We start from the raw sequence: 24727 nt of genomic DNA, 5'->3' as shown, positions 1-24727 counted from the left end.
ACATTACATTTTGTCCACAATAAAATTTACTTCATATAAGACAACATTTAGAAGTTTGAATACTTTTATTTGACAGGTTTCATATGTATACTGTACTCACTTTGAGCATTCAGATCAAACATTTACATCACTATATGAAATACTGGGAAATGTAATCCTCTCATGTTTACCGTCTGAATTAATTAAAATAAATGTTTACTGCGGGTTCTGAAATGATACATCTCTTTTTTAGTCTCACAGCAGTAAAAATATAATAAAGCTAATTGCCCACTTGTGATGGCCAATCTTCACAAATGTACATCATTTTATTTCAGAAAAAAACAAAACATAAAAGTGGAAATAATGTTAAATATGTCAAGAGGATGAAAAGAATAAACCATAATCTAAGCACTTACAGACACATAATGAAATGTAATACGAATAAGAATAAAATGTATACTCAGGGCTACCAATGAGAGACTGAAAGGCTAAGTGGTCATAGTGGTTATGTTTCAACCAATCTCTCTGAGAGACTGGGTAACTCAAAATTAGTCTATTTTTCGCCTCCAATGCACACAGTAAATTAGACATTTTAAAATTAAAAATGACATTATACACATTCTTGGTGTGAATTATTGAGGATGAAAACCTATACCTTATTAGACCAAGAGATGATCTGCAAGGCATTAATCATCCTCATCATTTATGTTTGAGGAATGTCTGAATGTTCTCATCAATAAAATAATAGAAGAATCATTGAGCGCACTAGGTGAACTAGATGAATTTAGATCAGCTGCATGCGATCTTGTAAAAGAAGAACATATTTTCTAACTTCAGTGCAATTCATAGGATATTTATGGGGTTAGACCAATCATTTCAAGTGACAACCATGAGGCACAATCTTATTTGTTCATGTAGATTGCAAAGTGCTGGTTTGTCCGTTATTGCCGAATGGTAAACAAGAAGATCTGGTTAACATTATTGTCATAAAAGCACCAATATAGACTACTGAAGGCAAAACATGTTATCCATACAATGCAGTAGAACCGGTTAATGAAAAGACTGCATCGTTTTCATCGTTGCATGGCTTCATCTGAAAAATAAAGGGTGTATTATTCCGTGCCATCCACTGGGAGTCTGGGATGCACTCTCTGAGGTAGCCGTGAATATGACTAAAAACTTAAGGAAAAAGCTTTAACACAAAAAATACAACATCATATTTTCAACATAGCACCACTGTTGATAATAAACAGATAAAGAGTAAAAATCTCTTTCTCCACTTCTTTTCATTCCAACCCCGATATTCTCCAAATTTACCAAGGGCACACCTCAGCCCTTCATACTACCACTGTCAAGGGCATGAAATCAAATCAGTCAGTTGACGTTTGTTTCCTTTATCTTCTTCTACTCATCTTTTCTTTCATTCTTTTAGTTAAAGTCTCCTGCTGTGCATCTACACAAGCTACAAGATCTTCATGCAGACTTGACAGCGACTGATGCGTGACCGGTACATATCTCCCTTCAGCGTCTCCTGGTCAGGACCCTGGACGAACTGTTCGCCTTGCTCTACCGTGGTCAACCAGAAACTGTACTTGTTGACAAAGTAGTGGCAGGTTCCGCTGGCACCATTGCACTCGATGAAGGGAGTAGCGCGGAAATCCTCAAGACAAGAACCAGGAGACACCAATGACTGACCACCTCCTCCTGCACCTGCGGCTGTGTGCTGAAGGACAGACCCGAAAATGATAAAGTTACAGTATATGTAGGTAGTTTGACACTGTAAAAAACGTTCATTGCATCTTTGAGGAGACTTTGAGTAAGACCTTGATCAAAAATAATTGAGATAAATATTCACTACCGTTCAAAAGTTTTTTTTTTTTTTTTTTTTTTGTCTCTTATGGTCATTGCACACTGAGTCCGAAATTTTCATATGCGTTTTTTCGTATCCATCATTCGGTGGCTCAGAATTGTCAAAACACCTCTCAAAATGCTTGCTACAGATGCGAAAAATGCAGAAAATTTAACCCGATTAGAATTTTTTTATGATGGACGAAAGTTTCGGAGGCAGTGTGTAAACGTGATTGGCACAACGTGAGGTCGTATTTATTTTTTAACGTGCGAAAATTTCGGATTCGGTGTGCAAGGACCTTTATGCTCACCAAGGCTCCATTTATTTGATCAAATATAAAGTAAAGACAGTAATATAATAAAATATTAATAATAAAATGTAACATAACTGATGAATATATTTTAATATATTTGAAAATTTTATTTATTCCTGTTATCCTTCAGAAATCAATCTAAAATGCTGATTTGATGCTCAAGAAACATTTCTTATTATCAATATTGAAAACAGTTGTGCTGCTAAATATTTTTTTGTGGAATTTTCAGTGCTCTTTGATGAATCAGAGGTTCAAAAGAACAGCATTTATTTGAAATAGAAATCTGTTGTCACAATAATATATTAAAGCGTCTTTGGTGTTTCTATGGAAGTAAACCGGAAATCGAGGGTAATGCGGATATGACGTCATTGGCAGGTCACACAATGACACGGGCCATTACACTGGTTAAAATAGCTGATTTCTCTGGACTTAAAACAACATTGTTGGAAACATTTGGGATAATGTAAGTACAAAAGTCAACAAGTCATATTTTTGGACAGATGATCACTTTTTATCACAACATTAAGCTAAATTTCATCATTCCAAATTTATGAACATTTAAAAAAGAAAGTATTAATTTATTTACACTAAACAGCTTATATGAACACATTATTAACTGTAACATGTATTAACTGTCAACATGTCTTATTTTGTTGACTGTAAAGTGTTTAAACACTATCTTACACACACATGTGTATGTGTACTACACTATAAGTTCTGTTTATTTGAATCTGCAGTGATGTGTGATTGTGCGTGTGGGCTGAGGTATAACTGAATTTTACCATAAGGAAGGAGTAACCAATCCACAGACTTCTCCAGCCCTGAGGGCAGGTCGGTATGTTGAGATCTTGGCTGTGGACAGCGATTGCTTGAGATGGAGCCTCACACACTGAGCAGCGGCTAATGTACCGAGATATCTGCTGACCTGCCACAGGCATCATGGGAATGGGCGCAGAGGTGGACAGCCAATAGGATTTGTCATTCCGGCTGGCGTAGCGGCATATTTCATCGACTGTGCAGTACAGGAAGGGAATGGTGCTGAAAATTGGCAGACATGAGCCAGGCAATCCTGCGAGGAAGAGAAAATTTGAATTCAATTATCTTTCAGGGCGTCAGGCAAATCAACTCATCAGTTCACACATGTAAAATTGTCTGTATTACACAGTGCACAATGAACTTATCTACAACAATATAATTCCAAATCCATCTATTCCAAAACAGAATTTTCAAAAGTGGTATAATCCTTTTAAACAATTGAAAGCCCTTATAAAAGCAACCCTAGTGTCTCACCCAGGTCCTGGTTGTGTGCTTTCTCCTGCCCCTCCACATACAGCAAACTGTATCCCTCCCATAGCTTGGTCATGTCTTGAGGACACATGGGCATCTGGCTGGATTGACTGTGTTTCACCAAAGTATAACCAATACCATTACTGCGCACCGGTGGAGCAGGAAGACCTGGCAACCCTGGCTTGCCACGGAGTCCTGTGGATTGAGCGAATTTGAAAGCCAATTACAGAAGGGAGGAGAAGAAATGGGTGAAAGCTATAGTGAAATCTACTGTTGCCTTACACCAGGGGTTTTCAAAGTGTGGGGCGTGCCTCCCCAGGGGGGCGCCAGAGCATGCCAGGGGAGGCGAGGAGAGTGGTAAAAATTATAGCCTAATAATTAGTGTGTTTTTTAATACATTTTTTTATATTATATTATATATTATTTATATAATTATACATACATAATTAATACATTTAAAAAGATAAATTGTTATTATTCTGAAAATAAGGCCTCGTTTACACTGCAGGGCATTGGGTAAGTTGTGTCAAAAGGGAGGCCCACTGTCTTAGACTTTGAAAACCCCTGCCTTACACACTTGAAAATATACTGTTGTTAATGAAATGTATACCTTAAAAATATGCAGTTACTGAAATGTCTACCTGATCTGACCGCTAAAACTGCTTTTTTTTTTTCGTTCTATGATTGAGTCATATTAAATAACATGACTTGATGGGAATAAAACAAATTAATTTAGATGTTACCACAAGAACATTTTAGGTTATCTGACAAAAAGTATTTTTCAGTGCAGAGTAACCAGTCAAAAGAAATACACTGGATCAGTGGTTCTCATCTGGTTTTGCTCCAGAATCCAAATTTTACACTTGCATGAAGTGAACATCTAACACAAAAATGTTTATTGCTAAGAAATATCGAAATATAAATACAGTACACTACCGTTCAAAAGTTTAGGGTCTAAGATTTTTTCATATTTTTGAAATAAGTCTCTTATGTTCACCAAGGCTGCATTTATTTGATAAAAAATACAGTAAAAATAAATATTATTAAATATTATTACAATTTAAAATAGGTTTTATATTTTTTATATATTATAAAATGTAATGTATTCCTGTGATGCAAAGCTGCATTTTCAGCATCATTTCTCCAGTCTTCAGTGTCACATGATTCTTCAGAAATCATTCTAATATGATGATTTGCTGCTCAATTTACTCATTTACTATTATTATCAATGTTGAAGACAGTTGTGCTGCTTAACATTTTCCTGGAAACCATCATGCATTATTTTCAGGATTTTTTGATGAACAGAATGTTCAAAAGAAAATAATTTTATTTTAAATGGAAAACTTTTGTAACATTGTAAATGTCTTTATTGTCAATTTACTGATCAATATTGATCAATTTAAGCATAAAAGAATAATCTTAATAAAGTTTGAACGGACAAACAACCTTTTCTATATGGTTAGTTATATTTTTATTATTTCAATTGTGATCTGTTTTTGTTATTTTCCCTTTTGTCCATGATAAAAATAAAACATACCTGTGAACCACTGTTCCAAAATGTATATAAAAACTGTAAAAGGTAAAATGACATTCTTTGTACCTTGGTTTCCTCTGGGTCCTTGGGTTCCTTGAGTTCCATCGTCACCCAAAGTTCCTTCTGGACCAGCTGGACCATCTGGACCGGGTCTACCCACTGGCCCTCTGAGTCCCTTGGGACCTAAATGAATTTCAGAGGAATTGAAATTGAAGTAAAAAGGTTAAATAATTGATCAGACTTTTAGTTTCATATTTTTTGCTTTTTTCTTATCTTATGTGAAGACAAGAAAAAAGCACTCACCTGGGAACCCTGGATTGCCCGGAGTGCCTGGCTGGCCTGGTATTCCCACCTGACCATCAGACCCATCACGACCTGGTGGGCCTGAAACCCCGAATGGTATTTGGTTTGCATTAGGTGGGAAGAAAACAGGACCTGGAGCTCCCTTAGGACCAGGATCGCCTGAGAGGACGATAAAGCAAATGTTTCAAGAATGCTTATGATTTACATTATTACTGGTATGCAAAACGATTTTTAAGATATATTATAAAATGCACTGTAATCTACTGACCATTTAATCCTTTGGGTCCATTCCTGCCATAATATCCTGGTTCTCCCGGGAACCCTGGTGGTCCACGTACACCACTAAAGCCAGGGTCACCTTTTTGCCCTTGTAAATCCAGATGAAAAAGAGAGCACAAAATAAACAAATTCCTAAAGCCTAGGGAGGGCACCGCACAAGAGGCAGGCCCGGTTCTACGGGGGTGCTAAGTATCCTTAAACGAAAGCAAGCACACCATCAGTTGATACTGTAATAATATCATATTGGCGAAACTGAACCATTATGTATTTGTGTTTGTGCTCAAAGGGTTTCTATTTATGTGTTTTAGCAGCGTTGAGCAATGAAGCCAATCACATACATGCCTGTTGATTTCTTGAGCGCAGTGGCCAATCAGAGTTGTTTAATTTAGTCAGAATACACTTACCGCTCAAACACCAGAGTTTTTGCAGATTTGTTTATCAGTGCTGACTCACAAGTTCTGCACGCTTGTGAATCCTCTCATTATAACAAACGAAGTGTAGACATGATGCAAGTAAGAGTTTCATTGTGCAGTGTAGACAGCTTCATTGACTTTAACAAAACTTTGTGAGATTGCAATGAACTGAGAAGAGTGACCGCTTTTTAGTGATTTTAAATGGAGCGTTCTCTGCACGTATTTAGATTACAATATGTTTACAATAACAAAGTTGACATCAATGAATAGTTGACAACATGTTATGTTGGATTAATTTAAACACCGCCTACATCATGGCATGATTAGAATACATCACCATAAAGCATTAATTAGCACAGCTACCATAGGTTTTCGGTTTGCCTTTAGCATTCTCCACTTAATCTATGCTTTGGAAAAAAATAGTGAAATCACAAATTACCAACTCTTCATGACATTGATGTTTGTGTACTATTCTGAAATAGCTTTTTTAGAACTTCTTTACTGGCAACACTAACTGTGGGCCTATTTCTATATAACACTGTGTATATTTCTTCTTGTTTTTACTTGACCAAAATACTCCTAAGCGAATGGACAAACTTTTGTCCAGTTGGTAGTTTGTTAATTCTTTGTTTGCTTCTTTTTTTCTTCCAGATTTGTTAGTTGTTGTTTATCACCACCACCATTTATTTACTTCATATTTATGTTAATGTTAATCACTATTCATGTTATACTATAGGAAATTGCAGTTCATATGAAAGATGAGCATTTTGAGTAAAAAATCTCAACCAGGGCACTAACAGCGCCTGGGCCGGCCCTGTGAATTCCTATAAATAAAATACAATACCAGAGTATGAGGCTGGAAAAAAATTAAGAAAGATGAATGTAGAAACTTCATGTCAAAATAATAACAAAAGGAATACCTTTAAAACCAGAGCTGCCTGGTAATCCAGGGGCTCCGAAAGCACCAGGGGCTCCACGTGCTCCTGGTAATCCTGGTTGCCCTGGATATCCAGCATTTCCTCTGTCTCCTTGGACTGTTCCAGGGCCTGGTGGTCCAGGCAGGCCAGGAGGGCCAAAGGGACCTACAAATGATCCAGTTCAACTGATTTCACAGTATCACAAACACTATGGGCAACCGCCATTACAAAAGGTGAAGTTAACGGTAAAAGAGAAACAGATCAAAGTGGATATAACTGTTAGCCCTCTAGATCAAATATCTTTTAGTTTTAGATATATACAGCCTAAGAAAGGTTCAGCTTAATCTTAGAGAAGCAACAAAAAGGAATCAGAAAAAAGAACAGAGATGTCCAGTACCTTCTCGTCCATCTAATCCTGGAAGTCCAGGGTCTCCAGGAGGACCTGGGATATTAGAAGGACTAGGTGGCCCAGGGGGGCCAGGATTACCAGGGTAGCCTCTAAAACCAGAAGGACCTGAAAGCCAAAATTTCACAATCATCAAATACATATATGAAAATAAAACAGCAAAGTAATGACCCCATGATTGCTTGTTTTCTTGTTAGAACACACCTCAGTGGCCTTGTGGAAAGTAATGTAAAATGTGATTCCCACTCCAATCTTCAAAGAAATGGCTAAATGTCTCAAATCTTCTTTCTATTTATATTTTATAATAGAGTTTATATTAGTTGTTTGTATTTATGGAATGTCCACATTTTTGTATACTCCTAATTTTGCTGGGGGACAATGGAGATTCTTGAGTATTGTTGAGTACTCTTTCTCTCTCACACACACACTATGTCGGCCATGTAAGTATTTTCTACTGTTAAAGTGCAGTACTACCACTGACACATACAGTGCTATGCATAAGTTTAGACACCCATGCTAAAGTTGACTAAAAAGAGGAATAAAAAATCATCTTTTGGAAATTGAACTTAATGCCTTAATTAAAAGAATTAGGAAAAATCCAACCTTTAAGGACACCAATTTTCTTTGTGAATGAATAATCTATTGTAAATAAATACTTCCATCACATAGCCTTCACCATACCTAGAGATTGGCATGGTGTACTTTCCATAAGATCATTGAGAGATGATCTTATGGAAAGTACTCCAGTACTCAAAAATGTGGAAATAAAACCATGCCAATCTCTAGGTGTGGTGAAGGCTATGTGATGATGTGGGGCTATTTTAATTCCAAAGGCCAAGGGAACTTTATCAGAATGCATAGTATCCTGGATCCATGAAGTAACTGGCCTTTAAAAATAAAAATCTGCCTGCTTCTATGGAAATTTAACATAGGGGTGTCCAGACTTATGCACCCTGTATTTTAAGGATGAACATTTATTTATTTACGATACATTATTCATTCACAAAGAAAATTGGTGTCCTTAAAGGTTGGAATTTTCCGAATTTTTTTAATTAAGGCATTAAGTTCAATTTCAAAAAGATGATTTTTTATTCCTCTTTTTAGTCAACTTTAGCATGGGTGTCTAAACTTATGCATAGCACTGTAAGTGGCAGGTAGACTGTATATAGACAGGTAAAATGCTTCTACAAAAACTATATGCACATTAACCAATTTTCATGTACAAAATCAATAGGATAGTGCAGTACATTTTCTGAAGCTACACTGAAGTCTATACAGGTCATTTTTGACCTGAACATAACGGGTGTATTTTTTATTTAAACAGTCCATTAGGTACATACATTTTTACATCATTTTTAAAATTATTTTATTTTAGATCAGTTATTCAGACTTTCCTTTTCATTCAAATTAATCATTTTCTTTCCCTAATTTTCCTTTTCAGAAATGTTTAGTCGTCCATCCACATGATGAGTCTCACCAGTGTCTCCTCTGATTCCTTTCTCTCCAGGGCGACCAGGTCCACCGGGTTGTGATGAGCCTCTCTCTCCCTTCTGGCCATTCACACCAGAAGCTCCAGGCCGGCCACCTTCAACCACGCCTGAGGATATATGGTAAATAAATAAGCAGTCACTAGGGTGTTTGTTCAGTTTTACAGCTTAATGTAGAATTTTATAATCAAAGGTTTGTCCGATTCATTTACCTGGAACTCCACGTGGCCCCTTGGATCCTGGAAGACCATCGAGTCCATTTAAACCAGGTGAGCCTGGAAAACCTAAAGTAACATTTGCGGTATTTCAGAAATGGATTCAGGTTGCTTTCTTTTACTTTGTAGAGAGATGAAAAACTACAACTGAAAAAAATACATTTGGTTTTGGCAATATCTAACATTAAAATGGTACTAGTTCTTCAATAACCTTTCTCTCCTGGTGAGCCTGGAGTTCCAGGACGGGCTGCATCTCCATCACGCCCCTTCTGTCCTGGATAACCAGGAAGCCCCCTAATGCCTGGGAAGCCTGGTGAGCCTATGAATAAATACAACAATAAAATGACATTAGGGAAGAAAACAGCTTTTGAAGTAAAAACTGGAATCATTACTCCAGAATTATAAGGGTGGCAGCAAATTTCCACTTACCAGCAAATCCTGGTGCTCCTGGCTCTCCAGAAAATCCTTTCTGGCCTTGAAATCCTACGCCTCCTGGGTAACCTGAATCACCTGGTAAACCAGGAAATCCTGGACCACCTGAAGGTAAAGACAAAAAAATCTATTTATAAAACCAGACTGGAGTATAAAATACCAAATTAAATACAAAAAATATATAAGAGCTGATAAATAAATATTTTATATCCATAGCCTGAAAAAGTGTCTTTCTCACCTGGCAATCCAGGATTTCCAGTCGCACCCTTTGGTCCAGAGGGTCCAGGTGATGTATATGAGTCCCCTTTCTCACCTTAAACATAATTTTTAGGGACATCAGTGATGGCTGCCTTCAGCCTACTATTCAACTACCTGCATTTGTAATATGTAGTGCAGGTCGGAAATAAAGATCTTAAATGATTATTCTAAAAGGCACTGACAGAATTACACAGATCTCACCTTTGGCACCAAATTGTCCGTCAGTGCCTGGGAACCCTTGAACCCCAGGTACACCATCATCACCCTGCAGTGGAGAACAACACAAATTGTAAGACACAACTTCCTGGGTTAATCTCACAGTCTGAGAAGAACTCGTCCAGGTCATTTCACCCGAAAAAAAAAAAAAAAAAAAAAAAAAATTTTAAAGGTCCCATTACATGGATTATTTTATTATTTTAGAATGTTTCCTGGGGTGCCCTTATAATGTTAGTATGTTTTTTAGATCAAAAGTTGTTATAATTTAGAAATAAAAGGCATATTTCCTAGCCTGATTTTAGCCTCTGATTTGAACGCTCTGTTTGAAGGGGCGTGTCTGCTGTGAGACTTCAGTGTAAACGCCCACTGCTGTGATTGGCTGACACGCTTGCATTATGAAATATCTAGCATTACATGTGGAACTCTCTCGAAAACTTTTACTATTACTGCTATTATATGTTTTTACTATTACAGCAATCGGGATTAACGAATCGTGATAAGTTTTTTTAAGTATTTAGATCTATTCCCATCACATAAAAGGTTGCAGTGATGAGCATTGAGCAGATGACAGTCGGTTGATCGCGTGAAAAAAGATCTTATCATTGCAACGCAGTTTCTGTACTCGAATTAATGCTTTTTCACCAATGCAAACATGAGGTAAGTACAGTAAGAGCTTCGTTGTGCAGTGTAACAGTGTCATTGATTTCATAACGAGTTTTGGCAAGTGTGCAGATAAACTCGCGCTGTGTGATTGACAGCTTGGGCGATTGGAAAGGGATTGTTCTTCGATCGCTTTCTGTATATATATTAATCACAGTTTAAGTAAGATTATTTTCATCCTACTTAGAGAAATGATGTGAAGTTGATTGTTTAGTCACTGGCTTGACTGACTGATGCATAAACAGTATTGAACGACTTTGAGAGAAAGATTATCTGTCTGAACTTGAACACATAACCCACTGGTTCTTCAGAGGCTCGGATGAAGGAACTAAAAAAATACTTTAGTGTTCATTTGTACATCCAAACACTGAGCAACTGCCATGCTTCGCTCGTTTGCAAGCCATGATGTCTCTCGAGGAAAAAACAATATCGCGCTCGCGCAGCTCATTTCTCATGGGCGGGCCAAATTCTTTTTGCGGGCAAAGAAGAGAAAGGGGAGGTAACCTTTCCCCTTATGACGACATAAGGGGAAGATTTCTAGATTAGCCCGTCTGAGCTTTCATTTTCTCAAAAATACCCAGGGCTTGGTTTACACCCATCAAAACGTCTAGCCACTGGGGGACCGCAGGCAAGCTAGGGAAACTCATACTAAGGTTTAAAAAACCTCATAAAGTGAAATTTTCATGCAATGGGACCTTTAAGAAAAATTAAGACAGATTTTTTTTTGCATTTGCATTGCGTTTAAAAGATTTCCCTTTTTAAATTGTGCCACTATATGTCTGTACATAACACATTTTAGCAAATGCTGATACCAATATAAATATTGGTGGATCCCTAGTAAACTTTAACATACTTAGACCTGTGCCTGAATACAGAATGCTTACCCTCAGGCCTGTTGGGCCAGGGAAGCCCCTAACTCCAGGAGAACCTTTAGACCCAGGGAAGCCTGAGGAGCCAGGAATACCTGGGTTTCCAGGCTGGCCAATAAAACCTTTTACTTGGCTTGCAACACCAGGTGATCCAGGAAAGCCTTCACGTCCAGGTCGCCCCGAAAAACCCTTATCACCTGTTGAAAAGAGAAACACAATTATTTTTACTGAAATTCTAATGACTGAATGACATTGAGTCATCCACCCAAAACATTCATCACAAACTGAAAATAGATCTTTGCTTGTGATGTTAAGATGTTATGAAGAGTAATTTAATTAAGTTGTGGTATAATAAATGACACGTCCATGAACATGTCTATGCCACATGGCATGAATTGACTATTATAAACTCAGGAAATGAGGCCTAACTGGAAGGTCTGTCCACTTTTTGTACCTCTTGGTCCTGGAAAACCAGGCAGTCCACCAGCTCCTGGGTCACCCGTTTCACCATTTTGCAGCTGCTCTACCCGAAACGGAGAAGGAGGGGGACCTGGAAGACCAGGATCACCACGATCCCCTTTAACACAAAAACATATGCAATTACTACAAACAATTTCATATCTGGCTTCTTTCTGAAGTATTGAATTCTTTATTGAGTGCCTTCTATGGTTTCACTTAACCAGAAAAAAATTATATCACAAGATGTCCTGCAAATGACATGAATATACCTTTGAGTCCTTTTGATCCAGTTTCCCCAGGTAAGCCATCCCGCCCAGTGAAACCAGGTACACCTTTAACACCTGGCCCACCTGGGACTCCAGAAGAACCAGGTAATCCTTGGAACCCCGACACCCCAAAAGACCCCTTCACCCCTTGAACACAGACAAAAAATATCTACATTATGGTAAAGACACACATGATAACGGCACAATAAAATAGTAAAGTAAAATTGGCACATTTTCAATAGAATCAGACAAGGGGCATTTGAAACAATCTCAGATTCTTGTTGTCTTTCTAATAATGCACAGCATAACAAATTCCCCAAGTGTGTTTTTAGGGACAGTAGAAGCAAGATAAAAATTACTTCAGAAGTGAATCTCGAGTACTTTCAAACAACAATAAAACTCAAATAAATTTAGAACAAGATCTTTCTGCAATCTTCATACCCTTTATTCCTGGTCTTCCTGGTATGCCTGGACGTGTTCCAATGCCAGGGGGTCCAGGAGGTCCCCTAAATCCCTGTTGCCCTGGGATACCAGGAAACCCTGGTGTACCCTTTATTCCACCAGGCCCTGGAAGCCCCGGATCTCCTCTCATACCCTTCAGCCCAGGGAAACCTGTGGAGGAGAAATGAGTTAAAACATAATATTGGAATATATATACAGAGCCTTTCCAAAAAATTTGAATATCATGGAAAAGTTATTTATTTCCATAATTCCATTCAAAACGTTAAACTTCCATAGATTATAGATTCAGGGTCCACAACTTAAACGATTTCAAGTATTTAGTTGTTTATTTGTACATAATTTGGGCTTCCAGCTCATAAAACCCACGAAAACAGGATTTCAAAAAAATTAGAATATTACATGAAATCACACAGTAATTACACAGTGATACCATGGTCATTGAACCAGGTTTTGGTTATTTTGGCAGTGTGGGCAGGTGCAAATCCTGCTGGAAAATAAAGTCAGCATCTCCATAAAGCTTGTTTGCTGAAGGAAGCATGAAGTGCTCTGAAAATGTCCTGGTAGACGGCTGCGTTGAGTGGACGGCACAGTGGACCAACACCAGCCGATGACATGGCTCCCCAAACCAACACAGACTGTGGAAATTTCACACTGGACTTCAAGCATCTTGGATTGTGTGCCTCTCCATTCTTCCTCCAGACTCTGGGACCTTGGTTTCAAAATGAGATGCAAAATTTGCTCTCAGCAGAAAAGAGGACTTTGGTCCACTGTGCTTTATTAAATCCAGAGTCAACGCAGCCGTCTACCAGGACATTTTCAAAGCACTTCATGCTACCTTCATTTTCCAGCAGGATTTGCACCTGCCCACACTGCCAAAATAACCAAAACCTGGTTCAATGACCATGGTATCACTGTGTAATTACTGTGTGATTTAATGTAATATTCTAATTTGTTGAAATCCTGTTTTCATGGGTTTTATGAGCTGGAAGCCCAAATTATGTACAAATAAACAACTAAATACTTGAAATCGTTTAAGTTGTGGGCCCTGAATCTATAATCTATGGAAGTTTAACGTTTTGAATGGAATTATGGAAATAAATAAACTTTTCCATGATATTCTAATTTTTTGGAAAGGGTCTGTATATAAATATATATATATATATATATATATATATATATATATATATATATATATTGGAAAGAATATTGGAAAGATCCTCAAAATTACTTTTTTTTTTTTTTTTATAATTTTTTATATGGGATAGTAAATTAACTCAGTATAAAGCTAAAACAGTATACTTTAGTTTAAACAACATGTGATTACCAAAAACAAGCAAACGCTAATGGATGCAATGTTGTACAATAAATATTTAGTAAAAGATGCAATAAATGTTAAAGGAGTCATAATGTAGAAATTTCACTTTTTCATGAGAATCAATGTATGTTATGATTGCATAATGATTGTACACTGGCCGGGAAGCCGATATTTAAAAGTGAAGCGTTTGTTTACCTCGGGGTTTGTAAAATAGGCCACGTGCACGCGCACGAAAAAACGAGATTTTGATTTCTTCCCCTTCTTGACGTCAAGACGGGGGAGGATATACCAAATATGGACACCGCAAACCTATGCCGCGGGAAGCCCGCCCCTCTCCCCCTCTCCCCCTCAGATTCAGTTTAGTTGACTCGAGAAAGATGGAGAAATCGAGTGCACACCTGAGATGCTCTGTGGGTGACTGCCACAAACAACATGCAAATGTGTTTTATCTACCAAAAACGGACGAAACTATCAGGGAACAGTGGAGGAAATTCATTTTTAATGACGCTGTCCCAACAACTCTTTCAAGTGGCGTATCGTTAGGTGTGTGTGCTAAACATTTTACACCGGAATCTTTTACAAATTTGGGGCAGTATCAGGCGAACTTGGCCTCGAAGCTCTGTTTGGGAAAAGGTGCCATCCCAACCATCAGGGACTTGCCAGAAATTGAAAAGGTAAGACTGTGTTTTTATTGCTCTACTGTGGTTAACAAATAGCAGCTAACTGCTAATGCGGCTATTGTATGTAACGTTACCTTCGAGGTAAACACGGGGAATGGACTCTACGAATGCTAGCCACATCTTTCGACTTTGTTTTACACTAGCAGCTACAGTAGTGACGGTACAGGAGTCCATGCTCAGTGGCTAAAACTGTTTAAATGCAAGTATGAAAACAATATACCACTAGGGATGCACCGAATATTCGGCCACCGAAAATTTTCGGCCGAAAATGACCCAAAAGTGCATTTTCGGTTTTCGGCCGAAAGACTTTTATCACCGAAACAATACGGCTGAAATGTTGTGATGACGCAAACAGCAGACACCGCGACCTGCACGTGCTTGTCTGAAGCAACATTACATATCTGCGGTGTGGACGTATTTAAATATATCTAAGAGTGACCCACGGACAGCGATTTTCAAAACACAGACATCCCAAGTCTTCCGGAAGTTCCGGGAGTCTCCCGCGTATTGATACCGGCTCCCTAATGCCCGCAAATTAGTTTAAATCTCCCGGAATCGCGAGCGAGCATGAGCGCGCATACGTAGCGCGCGCGGCAGAGAGAGGGAGCGAGAGACCTTTGCGTGTGTGTGCAGAGCAGCCGTCATTTCTCAGAGGTTTACCTGAGCTGTTTATGGTTTTTGCAACTCACGTCCATGAGCATATAACAGATATGCAGATATTATTTTGGGCTATGGCAGTATTGACCTAAAATATCGAAAATAGCTTTCAGTTAGTGGGGCTTCTGTAAGAATGTATGGCAATGGTGTATTTTTTCTTTTTTCTTTGGTTGTGATTACAATTTCACTAACAATAAGTACCGTCACATTTATTGAGCTATTGCAGTATTTTGTCTATGTTTTTGTACCGCTTGGAAGTAGTAAAATACATTCCTGCAACCAATCAACGCGCCCCTCATTTGCATTATTATAATGACCGTCCACGACAGCCAAAACATCGCATCAGATCTCGCGAGACAATAATGCCTTTAGAAATAAGGGTCTGAGGGGCTCTGTGTTGATTTTTTTTCCACTTTTCTTTTTTAGAAGTGCCTAAAATACTATAATAGAGCATTTGGGTATCCAAGGTAACACAACATTATGACTCCTTTAACAAAAAACATTTATTGATACAGTGGGGGAAATAATTATTTGATCCCCTGCTGATTTTGTAAGTTCGCCCACTTACAAAGAAATGAAGGGTCTAAAATTTTTATGGTAGGTTTATTTTAACGGATAGAGACAGAATATCAACCAATAAATCCAGAAAAAACACATCATATATATGGGTTATAAATTGATTTGCATTTCAGTAAGTGAAATAAGTATTTGATCCCCAAGCAAAACATGCCTTAGTACTTGGTAGAGAAACCTTTGTTGGCAAGCACAGAGGTAAGACGTTTCTTGTAGTTGGTCACCAGGTTTGTACACATTTCAGGAGGGATTTTGGTCCATTCCTCTTTACAGATACTCTAAATCCTTAAGGTTTCTTGGCTGTTGCTTGGCAACTCGAAGTTTCAGCTCCCTCCACAGATTTTCAGTAGGATTAAGGTCTGGAGACAGGCTAGACCACTCCAAGACCTTAATGTGCTTCTTCTTGAGCCACTCCTTTGTTGCCTGGGCGGCATGTTTTGGGTCATTGTCATGCTGGAAGACCCATCCACGACCCATCTTCCGTGTTCTGGCTGAAGGAGGGAGGTTCTTGTCCAAGATTTGACAGTACATGGCCCCGTCCATTGGCCCCTCAAAACAGTGAAGTCCTCCTGTACCCTTAGCAGAGAAACAGCCCAATAGCATAATGTTTCCACCTCCGTGCTTGACTGTAAGGATGGTGTTATTGGGGTCATAGTCAGCATTTCTCTGACCTCAGTCACATCTGACCACAGCACTTTCTCCCAAGACTTCCCTGAATCATTAGATTCATTGGCAAACTTCAGACAGGCCTGTACATGTGCTTTCTTGAGCAGGGGGACCTTGCGGGTGCTGCAGGATTTCAGTCCATTGTGGCGTAGTGTTTTACCAATGGTTTGCTTGGTGACAGTGGTCCCAACTGCCTTGAGATCATTAACAAGCTCCTCGCATGTAGTTCTGGGCTGATCCCTCACCTTTCTCATGATCATCTGTACCCCATGAGGCAAGATCTTGCATGGAGCTCCAGATCGAGGAGGATTGATGTTGATTGAGGATTGATTGATATTTTGTATTTCTTCCATTTCCTAATAATGGCACCAACAGTTGTCTCCTTCTCACCAAGCTTGTTGCTGATGGTCTTGTAGCCCATTCCAGCCTTGTGCAGGTCTACAATCTGGTCCCTGATGTCCTTTGACAGCTCTTTGGTCTTGCCCATGGTGCTGGAGAGGTTGGAATGGAAGATACAGATTCTGTGGACAGGTTTCTTTTACACACATTACGAGCTGACATTAGGAGTACTTTCTCAAAGTGACAGATTGTGCACATAACCAATCTGTGGGAGGCAGAATTCTTGCTGGTTGGTAGGGGATCAAATACTTATTTCACTCGATTAAATGCTAATCAATTTACAACCTTTATATAATGTGTTTTTCTGGGTTTCTTTTGGTTGATATCCGTTAAAATAAACCTTCCATAAAAATTATAGACCCTTCATTTCTTTGTAAGTGGGCAAACTTACAAAATCAGCACGGGATGTCATGATCCTGCCTTCCTGTCTCTGATTTTCCCTGGTCTTGAGGCAGGATCATGACAGGCCCATGTTTTATGTGCAAGCACATGGCCATTTGTTTGGGCCATGTGCTTGTGTTGTCTCGTCACCTAGTCCCGCCCCCTTGTTATCCTCGTTTTGTCATTATTGCTTCACCTGTGTCACCCGTTTCCCTCATTAGTTTCTCCATATTTAATCCCCTCATGTTTTCTGTCCTGTGTCGGTACATTGTCTAACTTAGTGTGAAACATTGCTTGTAATACCCTGTGAGTACTTTGTCAAAAGACCTGTTAATCAGTATTGTGAGTTTGTTTTCTGTCATCGTCAAGTCAGAGTCTAGTCTTTGTTTATTACTTTGTCTTAGTCTAAGTGACCTCTCCTCATTCCTGTTTTGCCCCCTCGTGGGTTTTGTTTTCTGTTTTGTGTCCAAATAAACCTTGAGTGTCTGCACCTCGTCTGCGTTTGGGTTCTCTCCTTCAATCCCATGACACGGGATCAAATAATTATTTCCCCCTCTGTATTTGTTGTACTGGTTGAACATATAACATATTTCACAATTTTGGAAATGCCAGGTCAAAGTAAAGGCTAATTCTAGACAGTACTAACAGCTGAAACATAAAACATTACTTTCATGACTAACTAAAGATGCTGTTGTTATAACAGAGGTTTGTTGTTATATTTAAGTTTGTGGTTAAAGGCACACAAGCACATCAGAGTTATAGCAGCGTAACAAGTTCTGAGGCTAGATTGTTAGATAGTGTTGCTCAAATTCAGTGAACCTGAAGATTAGTACTTAAAACACACAAGTTTAAGGCCATCTTTTAAGTGTACTATGTGATGCCAGCTGGTACACAAACACACAAAAAGATGTACAAGTGCAGTTTAAACCATTCCATTGATAAAAGACCATGGATACACTTTCTTAATACATGTTCAATCTAAGAAATTAGAAAGTGAATTCTACATTATTACTATAAACAAACAAATCTCTTAGCTTGACATTGAGGCTTAAAGATCTGACTGTAACCCTAAAGGGATAGATAGTTCACCCTAAAACTCTGTCATATACTCATATACTCACCCTCATGCCGTTCCAAACTCATAAGTCATCAAGATAACTCATTAGTTTGAATCATCTTCAAACACAAATGTAGATATTTTCAATGGAACCTGAGAGATTTCAGTCCCTCTACTGAAAGTCTATTAACTTTGAATAGAGAAGTTTAATCCAAGACTTCTGAAGAGACAAGATCACTTTATATGATGAACAGATTTCATTTAGGCTTTTATTAGCATATAAACAATGATCAAGGCACATACATAGAGCACATCAAATATGGTAAATGGAAGCTCGACCATACTTTTTTGATATGCGATAACAAACCTCATTGATCAATGTTTATATCTGAATAAAAGTCTAAATTAAATCATATAAATTGTCTCTTCAAAGTTTTAGTGTATTGGACTTAAAATGGAGAGACATGGTGAAATCTCTCAGGTTCGATTAAAAATATCTCCATTTGTCTTTCCGAGATGAATACAATCCTTATGGGTTTGGAACGAAATGAGAAAGAGTGAATAATGATCGAATTTTCTTTTTTGGCTGAAAAAAAAAAAAAAGTTAATGCATGCTCCCCTGCACTCATTGCCTTAATTGGGAGGACTGGAAACACAAGGAAAGATAAGTGCGTTAAAAGGTAGCAAGGCAAGAGTGCAAATTGTGTGTTAGATAAACATCAACACTATATTGCAGGGCATCAGGGAGCACAATTATTTCTCACCTTGGCAGCCTAGTGAGATGACCCAACACCAAAAATAGAAGAGTGTGACACCACAAATGGAAGGACGGGAGGGTGGAAATGATGGTGATGAAAAAAGAGAAAGAGTGGAGGATGACCATAAAGAAAAGAATAATGAAAACAGATTTTTTTTTTAGAAGAAGATCAGTAAACACAGCCTGACATAGACTGATAAGAAGAGAACGAGCCAACGGTGAAATATTTTACCACAACTGAAATCTCCAGTAGTTCATATATATTATATAGATTGTAGAAGAGATTCCTCAGGATTAAGTCTTAGAAGCTGGGTAGAACTTCCAAAAATTTAAATGTGAAAGGTCCTAGTGACATAATCGCTCATTATGGAGCTCAAGGTAGAGTTTACGCTAGGATCTGAGCAGCTCTGGTTGAACGAATACTCACTCATATTATTAGACAAAACACCAAAATTTATGTTTCATGAGAATGAGAAGACATTTTCTTACCTGGAGGTCCATTAAATCCTTTAGCTCCATCTGGCCCTCTGGGACCAGGGATACCCCCGGGAGGGATTTCTCCTGGTGGACCTATGGGACCTACGGGACCAGGTATTCCATCCACACCTCGCTCACCCTTTACACCAGGAATACCACTGAATCCATCATTACCTTAGGAGGAATCCATTAGTACTCATGCTTGATATCCATATGACTGGTGATAATGGTGTTGAGAGTAGCTTTGTGAAAACTACCTAAAACATCTCATCAAACTTACCAGACCTCCCAGGTGAACCAGGTGTCCCAGGTGGACCCTTGTCTCCTGGCTCTCCTGGTCTCCCTGGAGAACCTGGACCTCCAGGGGTGGACCCAAGCACCACACCGGGTTCTCCCTTAGCTCCTGGCACACCTGGAAAACCATCTCTTCCTAGAGATCCTGATAAGCCAGCATTTGTTGTTCCTGGTAAACCTGGATCTCCTCTGCTACCGGGGAAACCTAACCATAAGATAGAGTTAGACAGCTATAATGCAATTATACCTTTAAATGTATAGCTAAGCAAGTTGACTAATTATGATGTGTAGGATTTGTGGTTAAATGGCACCTATAAGCACCCATTCACATTTAAGGGTGTAATCTTACCCTGAGGTCCTGGCTGACCTCCAGAACCTGGTTCTCCTCTCTCACCTTTAGACCCACCAAACCCTGGGCGCCCACTTTCTCCTGGGAAACCAGGCTGACCCTTTGGCCCTTACATATACATGAACACAGACGTGAAAAAGAACATGTTAAAACATGTTAGAACAATGTGAAATAACTAGCCTGGTTAAAACCAGACCAAAGCTTCATTAATAACTCATTTCCAAAGGGGCGTCACCAACGGACGTCGCTCAAATGCCTCTGGGCGCAATTGGATAGACCTAAAACCAATCAGAGCAATCGTCATCGTGTAAAGCCATATGCTGCGTCACAATTCGCCTAAGTTACACTACGCCATAAAAGTATGTACTCTTTTTGTGAAGAAAAGGTATTTACTTTTGAATGTGTAGCAAAAAAGTAGGCAAGCTTTGTTCTGGGACATACTAGAATTCGTCATCTTTACCGGATGGATCTGTCGCGTGCATCCTGTCACTTAAACTGCCCTGTCAATCATCTTGTCACAGTTAAAATCCTCTATTAAATCTAATTTAATTTCCTACCGTTTCGGAGAGAAATGTAGTAGCACGTTCATCTGCCAGTGGGTCTTTCATGGAGACTGTCCTCATGTGTTTGCAATTTGAATATAATAATGCATTTAAAAGTTGGTGTGATTCACCAACGGACGTCGCTCAAATGCCTCTGGGCGCAATTGGATAGACCTAAAACCAATCAGAGCGATCGTCATCGTGTAAAGCCCGCCTCAACGTTTCTGTTTGGTGCCGAAGTTAGAAATCGGCTTGAATGGGCTCTTTGCCAGACTACTTGCAGAGCAAATCTAAATTTGCCGGAAGTTTGTCTGGGTTTTCCCAGGCTATGAAATAACTCTTTAAAATTAAAATACTACTACCATTTTCAATGTTCATATACTTTTATACAAATCAATTACCTGGCACCCCGGGACGTCCAGAGAATCCTGGATCTCCTTGTTCACCAGGAATCCTACAGGGCAGTGGTGTTCCTGTTGACATCCATTTCATTGTCAAAATCATACAAAACTGTCAATGATGCCCCATTCCACACACACACGCCTTACATCTAACCCTGACAAACTGTATAAAGGTATTCTGCTCAAAAAAGACAGTATTAAAGGTGGGTGTTTGTGTTAATTGTTAGTTTAAAAATGTCTCTAAATATCTAAGATCATTGAATGTTGGCTGACAAGAAAAAGGACAGGAGGGAATATATTTTAACTATGCAATTACATTACAATCCAGCATTACAATTTCATGAACTGTACAGACAATGAGAGCGATTCAAAAACATATAACTGACTGACAAATAGGAGCAGACTTTAATATTGTGGAGGGCATTTCAATTTACTTAGAGCTTTGGATAAAACATTTAAAATTGTAAAATTTTAAAACAATTTTAAAAACAGAAATGTTCTTGTTGAAACGCTTATATTTCTTCTGTAAAAACTAAATGTTTTTTGAGCTGTAAAGTTGTCCAAATCATGTTTACCAACATAATACCTGTCGGTGTATTTGTCTCTTTGTGTGTAGGATGTAAAAGTGTTTATTGGTTTTACATGGTCATAACAGGAAATCTTGTAAATAACTTTACACATTAGTAAGTGACAAGGTTTTATGTAATTTACATTTAGTCATCTAAACGTAATTTACATGTATTCTTCTAGGCTCCTAATAACACTTAACAGTGTGTATTTTAGTGTTCCAATGCATTGCTGCATACACTTTATTGTTTTTTATTAGTGGATGTACAGTAAAGGCAATTTTCTTATTGTTTTCTACAAACTGAGGGATAAGTCAAAAATCTTTTTATGGTAACTGATAGTATGTCATGTGTGTCTTTGATAAAGCTGAACTAGTATTGGGACTAATGTCACTACAGTGAGTATGCAAAGCGAATTTGAGTAATAAGCCTTCGATGGTGTATCAGGCTCTTCAAAATATAAGAAATGTTTATTTTCATAACAAAAAAAAAAAAAAAAACCACCCTCCCCACAGTATAGGCAGTATATTATGGCTAATCATATGCACAAAGACTGTTAGTCTAGGTCCTGGGTAAGATTTGTATGCACTTCATTTAGCGGAGAATATCTCAACTATTATAGACTAATATGACCCTACTGAACAACGTGGGATGTGTGCCAAAATCTCTACCCGGGACGAAAGTCCTGAAAATGATCACAACCGGTGACACTATCATCACACTACAGGTGAATGGGACTTCTTTTTTTTCTTTATAGATATCCTCATACATTTCTACCAGTTTAATCTTCATATTAAGAGAAACACTTTTTGTATTACACTTTGTCTTGAAAATACCATGATTATAAGGTCATAGAAGAGTGTAAGCACTGATTTGATATAAAGAAAATGGCTAAAAAACAATTTGACGACCTGCGCATTGCTGCGTTCGATAGTAATGCCTTTAAGATTGACTTTGAGAGGACCGCTTGCACCTCAACTAATGCAAGAAAACATATACAAAAAGCCTATTATCAACAGCAGTTTTGGGTCCAAGCACCATTTACAGACGCCACCTCGATCTTAAATGCAGATGCTTATGGTTTTGTAAGAAAGGACAGTTTATTAGTCCCTGAGATTGTAATCTCAAAACCTGAAGGTTTGCCAGATCCCTGCTCGTGTGGCAAGTGTGCACACAAGAATGGGTGTCCCTGTCGGGTAGCTGGTATCCGTTGTTGCAAGTACTGCAAATGCAAGGGAGGCAATAGTTGTAAAAATCCTATAACTGAATGAGCTCTCATCATCATCTCCATACATGGAATCTGTTGCGAAAGTTTTACCTTGCAACACAGGGTCAGGGAATAAACCTGTTGTTTTGTAATAATAATAATAACTTTATTTTATAGCGCCTTTAAATGTACATCTCAAAGTGCTGTACAGAAACAATTAAAACTACAAAGATACAGCACACAAAGAGACATAATACACTGTAAAATAAACATAAAAGACAATAAATCAATTAAAAGCTAACCTATAAAAAAAAAAAATTAAGCTGTGATTTAAAAATACCAAAAGATTTAGCTTGCCTAATCTCAGTCGGTAGAGAATTCCAAAGTTTTGGAGCTAATGAAGAAAAAGCCGTCTCCCATTAATCTTAAACGAGTTGAGGGAACAGTTAAAAGAACAGTTTCCGAAGAACGAAGATCACGTTTTGGAGTATATGGAGTTAAAAGCTCGGTCAAGTATTGAGGTGCCAAACCATGCAGTGCCTTGTAAGTAAGCATCAAAATTTTGAAGTCCACCCTAAACCTAATGGGAAGCCAGTGCAAAGACTCCAAAACAGGAGTCTTTGGTCCCGTATATTAGTTCTAGTAAGGATTCTGGCAGCCGAATTTTGCAAAACCTACATTCTGTTTAAGGTAGCTTTTGACAAGCCAGCTAACAAGACATTACAGTAATCGATACGGGAAAACACAAAAGTGTTTATCAATCTCTCAGCAATAGTAAACGACAGCATTGGACGCAATCTGGCAATATTTCTAAGATGGAAGAATGAAATTTTAACAGTATTCAGAACATGTGGCTCAAATGTTAGATTGGCATCAAAAATTACTCCTAGATTTGTTTGAAACTCCACATTTGAGCCATCAAGAGTTAGAGTGACCGGCTCTGCTTTGCGTAGTTGGTGGGGTGAACCAACAAGCATAATCTCAGTCTTTTCACTGTTAAGACAAAGAACATTATCTGTCATCCATTCCTTCATCTTAGAAATACACCCAGAGAGAAAATTAACAGGCACAATTTCATTAGGTCTAAAATGAATGTAGATCTGGGTATCATCTGCATAGAAGTGAAATTTTAGACCAAGTGATCTCAAAAGCTGGCCAAGAGGATAAACATACATATTAAAAAGAAGAGGGCCCAAAATTGACCCCTGGGGGACGCCAGACTGCACAACATTAACCTCAGATCTAAATCCACCAATAGCAACGAACTGCTTCCGATCAAAAAGGTAGGACTTAAACCAATCAAGTACAGTATGTGAAACCCCCAAAACAGTTTCAAGACGAGTAATTAAAATTGAGTGATTAACAGTGTCAAAAGCGGCACTGAGATCAAGTAGGATCAAAACTGAAAGAATGTTTTGCCAACATGTTTTGTATTTCTCACTTTAAGTTAACGTTCCAATGATAATAGCAAGGTTGGATATAAAATGTCTGTATATTAATCAAATGCTTGTTTTCTTTCTTTTAAAAAAGTCCCTTGTTTGTATACAATTGTATTTATAATTTTCCATTCAATACAGCACAAAACAGGACACCCCCCACCCCCACCCCCCAGGACATCCACACTGAACATCTACAGAGACACAATTAAAAATATCAAACCAGAATTCTTACACTTACACTACATGGTCATTGTAAACATTGTGATCACCTCAGAAAATCTGTAGCTTCAAGGGTTTATATGTACGCATATTTAATGAGATATTGCCTAATTTGCAAATTGTATTTTATTTTCAAGACAAAGT

The 24727-nt window shown here is 38.3% G+C and overlaps 1 protein-coding gene across 1 annotated transcript in view; it reads right to left on the bottom strand.

Moving 5' to 3' along the window:
• Positions 1 to 49: 49 nt before the first annotated feature.
• The window catches only part of col4a6 (collagen, type IV, alpha 6), a 116092-nt gene continuing 91414 nt past the window's right edge, over positions 50 to 24727 (bottom strand). The window contains exons 26-47 of the mRNA XM_084404330.1: positions 21153 to 21224; positions 20210 to 20317; positions 19847 to 20065; positions 19579 to 19740; positions 12584 to 12754; positions 12146 to 12289; positions 11872 to 11994; positions 11433 to 11614; positions 9874 to 9937; positions 9653 to 9727; positions 9412 to 9519; positions 9194 to 9301; positions 8980 to 9051; positions 8758 to 8877; positions 7272 to 7388; positions 6878 to 7039; positions 5534 to 5632; positions 5266 to 5424; positions 5029 to 5145; positions 3432 to 3623; positions 2924 to 3210; positions 50 to 1702 (exon numbers count right to left, since the gene is read on the bottom strand). Of these exons, the coding sequence (XP_084260456.1) occupies positions 1442 to 1702; positions 2924 to 3210; positions 3432 to 3623; positions 5029 to 5145; positions 5266 to 5424; positions 5534 to 5632; positions 6878 to 7039; positions 7272 to 7388; positions 8758 to 8877; positions 8980 to 9051; positions 9194 to 9301; positions 9412 to 9519; positions 9653 to 9727; positions 9874 to 9937; positions 11433 to 11614; positions 11872 to 11994; positions 12146 to 12289; positions 12584 to 12754; positions 19579 to 19740; positions 19847 to 20065; positions 20210 to 20317; positions 21153 to 21224 (3122 nt within the window). The 3' untranslated portion in view covers positions 50 to 1441. The remainder of the gene's footprint in view (positions 1703 to 2923; positions 3211 to 3431; positions 3624 to 5028; positions 5146 to 5265; positions 5425 to 5533; positions 5633 to 6877; positions 7040 to 7271; positions 7389 to 8757; positions 8878 to 8979; positions 9052 to 9193; positions 9302 to 9411; positions 9520 to 9652; positions 9728 to 9873; positions 9938 to 11432; positions 11615 to 11871; positions 11995 to 12145; positions 12290 to 12583; positions 12755 to 19578; positions 19741 to 19846; positions 20066 to 20209; positions 20318 to 21152; positions 21225 to 24727) is intronic.

Source organism: Rutilus rutilus (assembly GCF_951802725.1).
Source record: "Rutilus rutilus genome assembly, chromosome: 3".
NCBI lineage: Eukaryota > Metazoa > Chordata > Actinopteri > Cypriniformes > Leuciscidae > Rutilus > Rutilus rutilus.
Note: the sequence above shows the minus strand (reverse complement) of the source record. Positions and strands in the feature narration are given on the sequence as shown.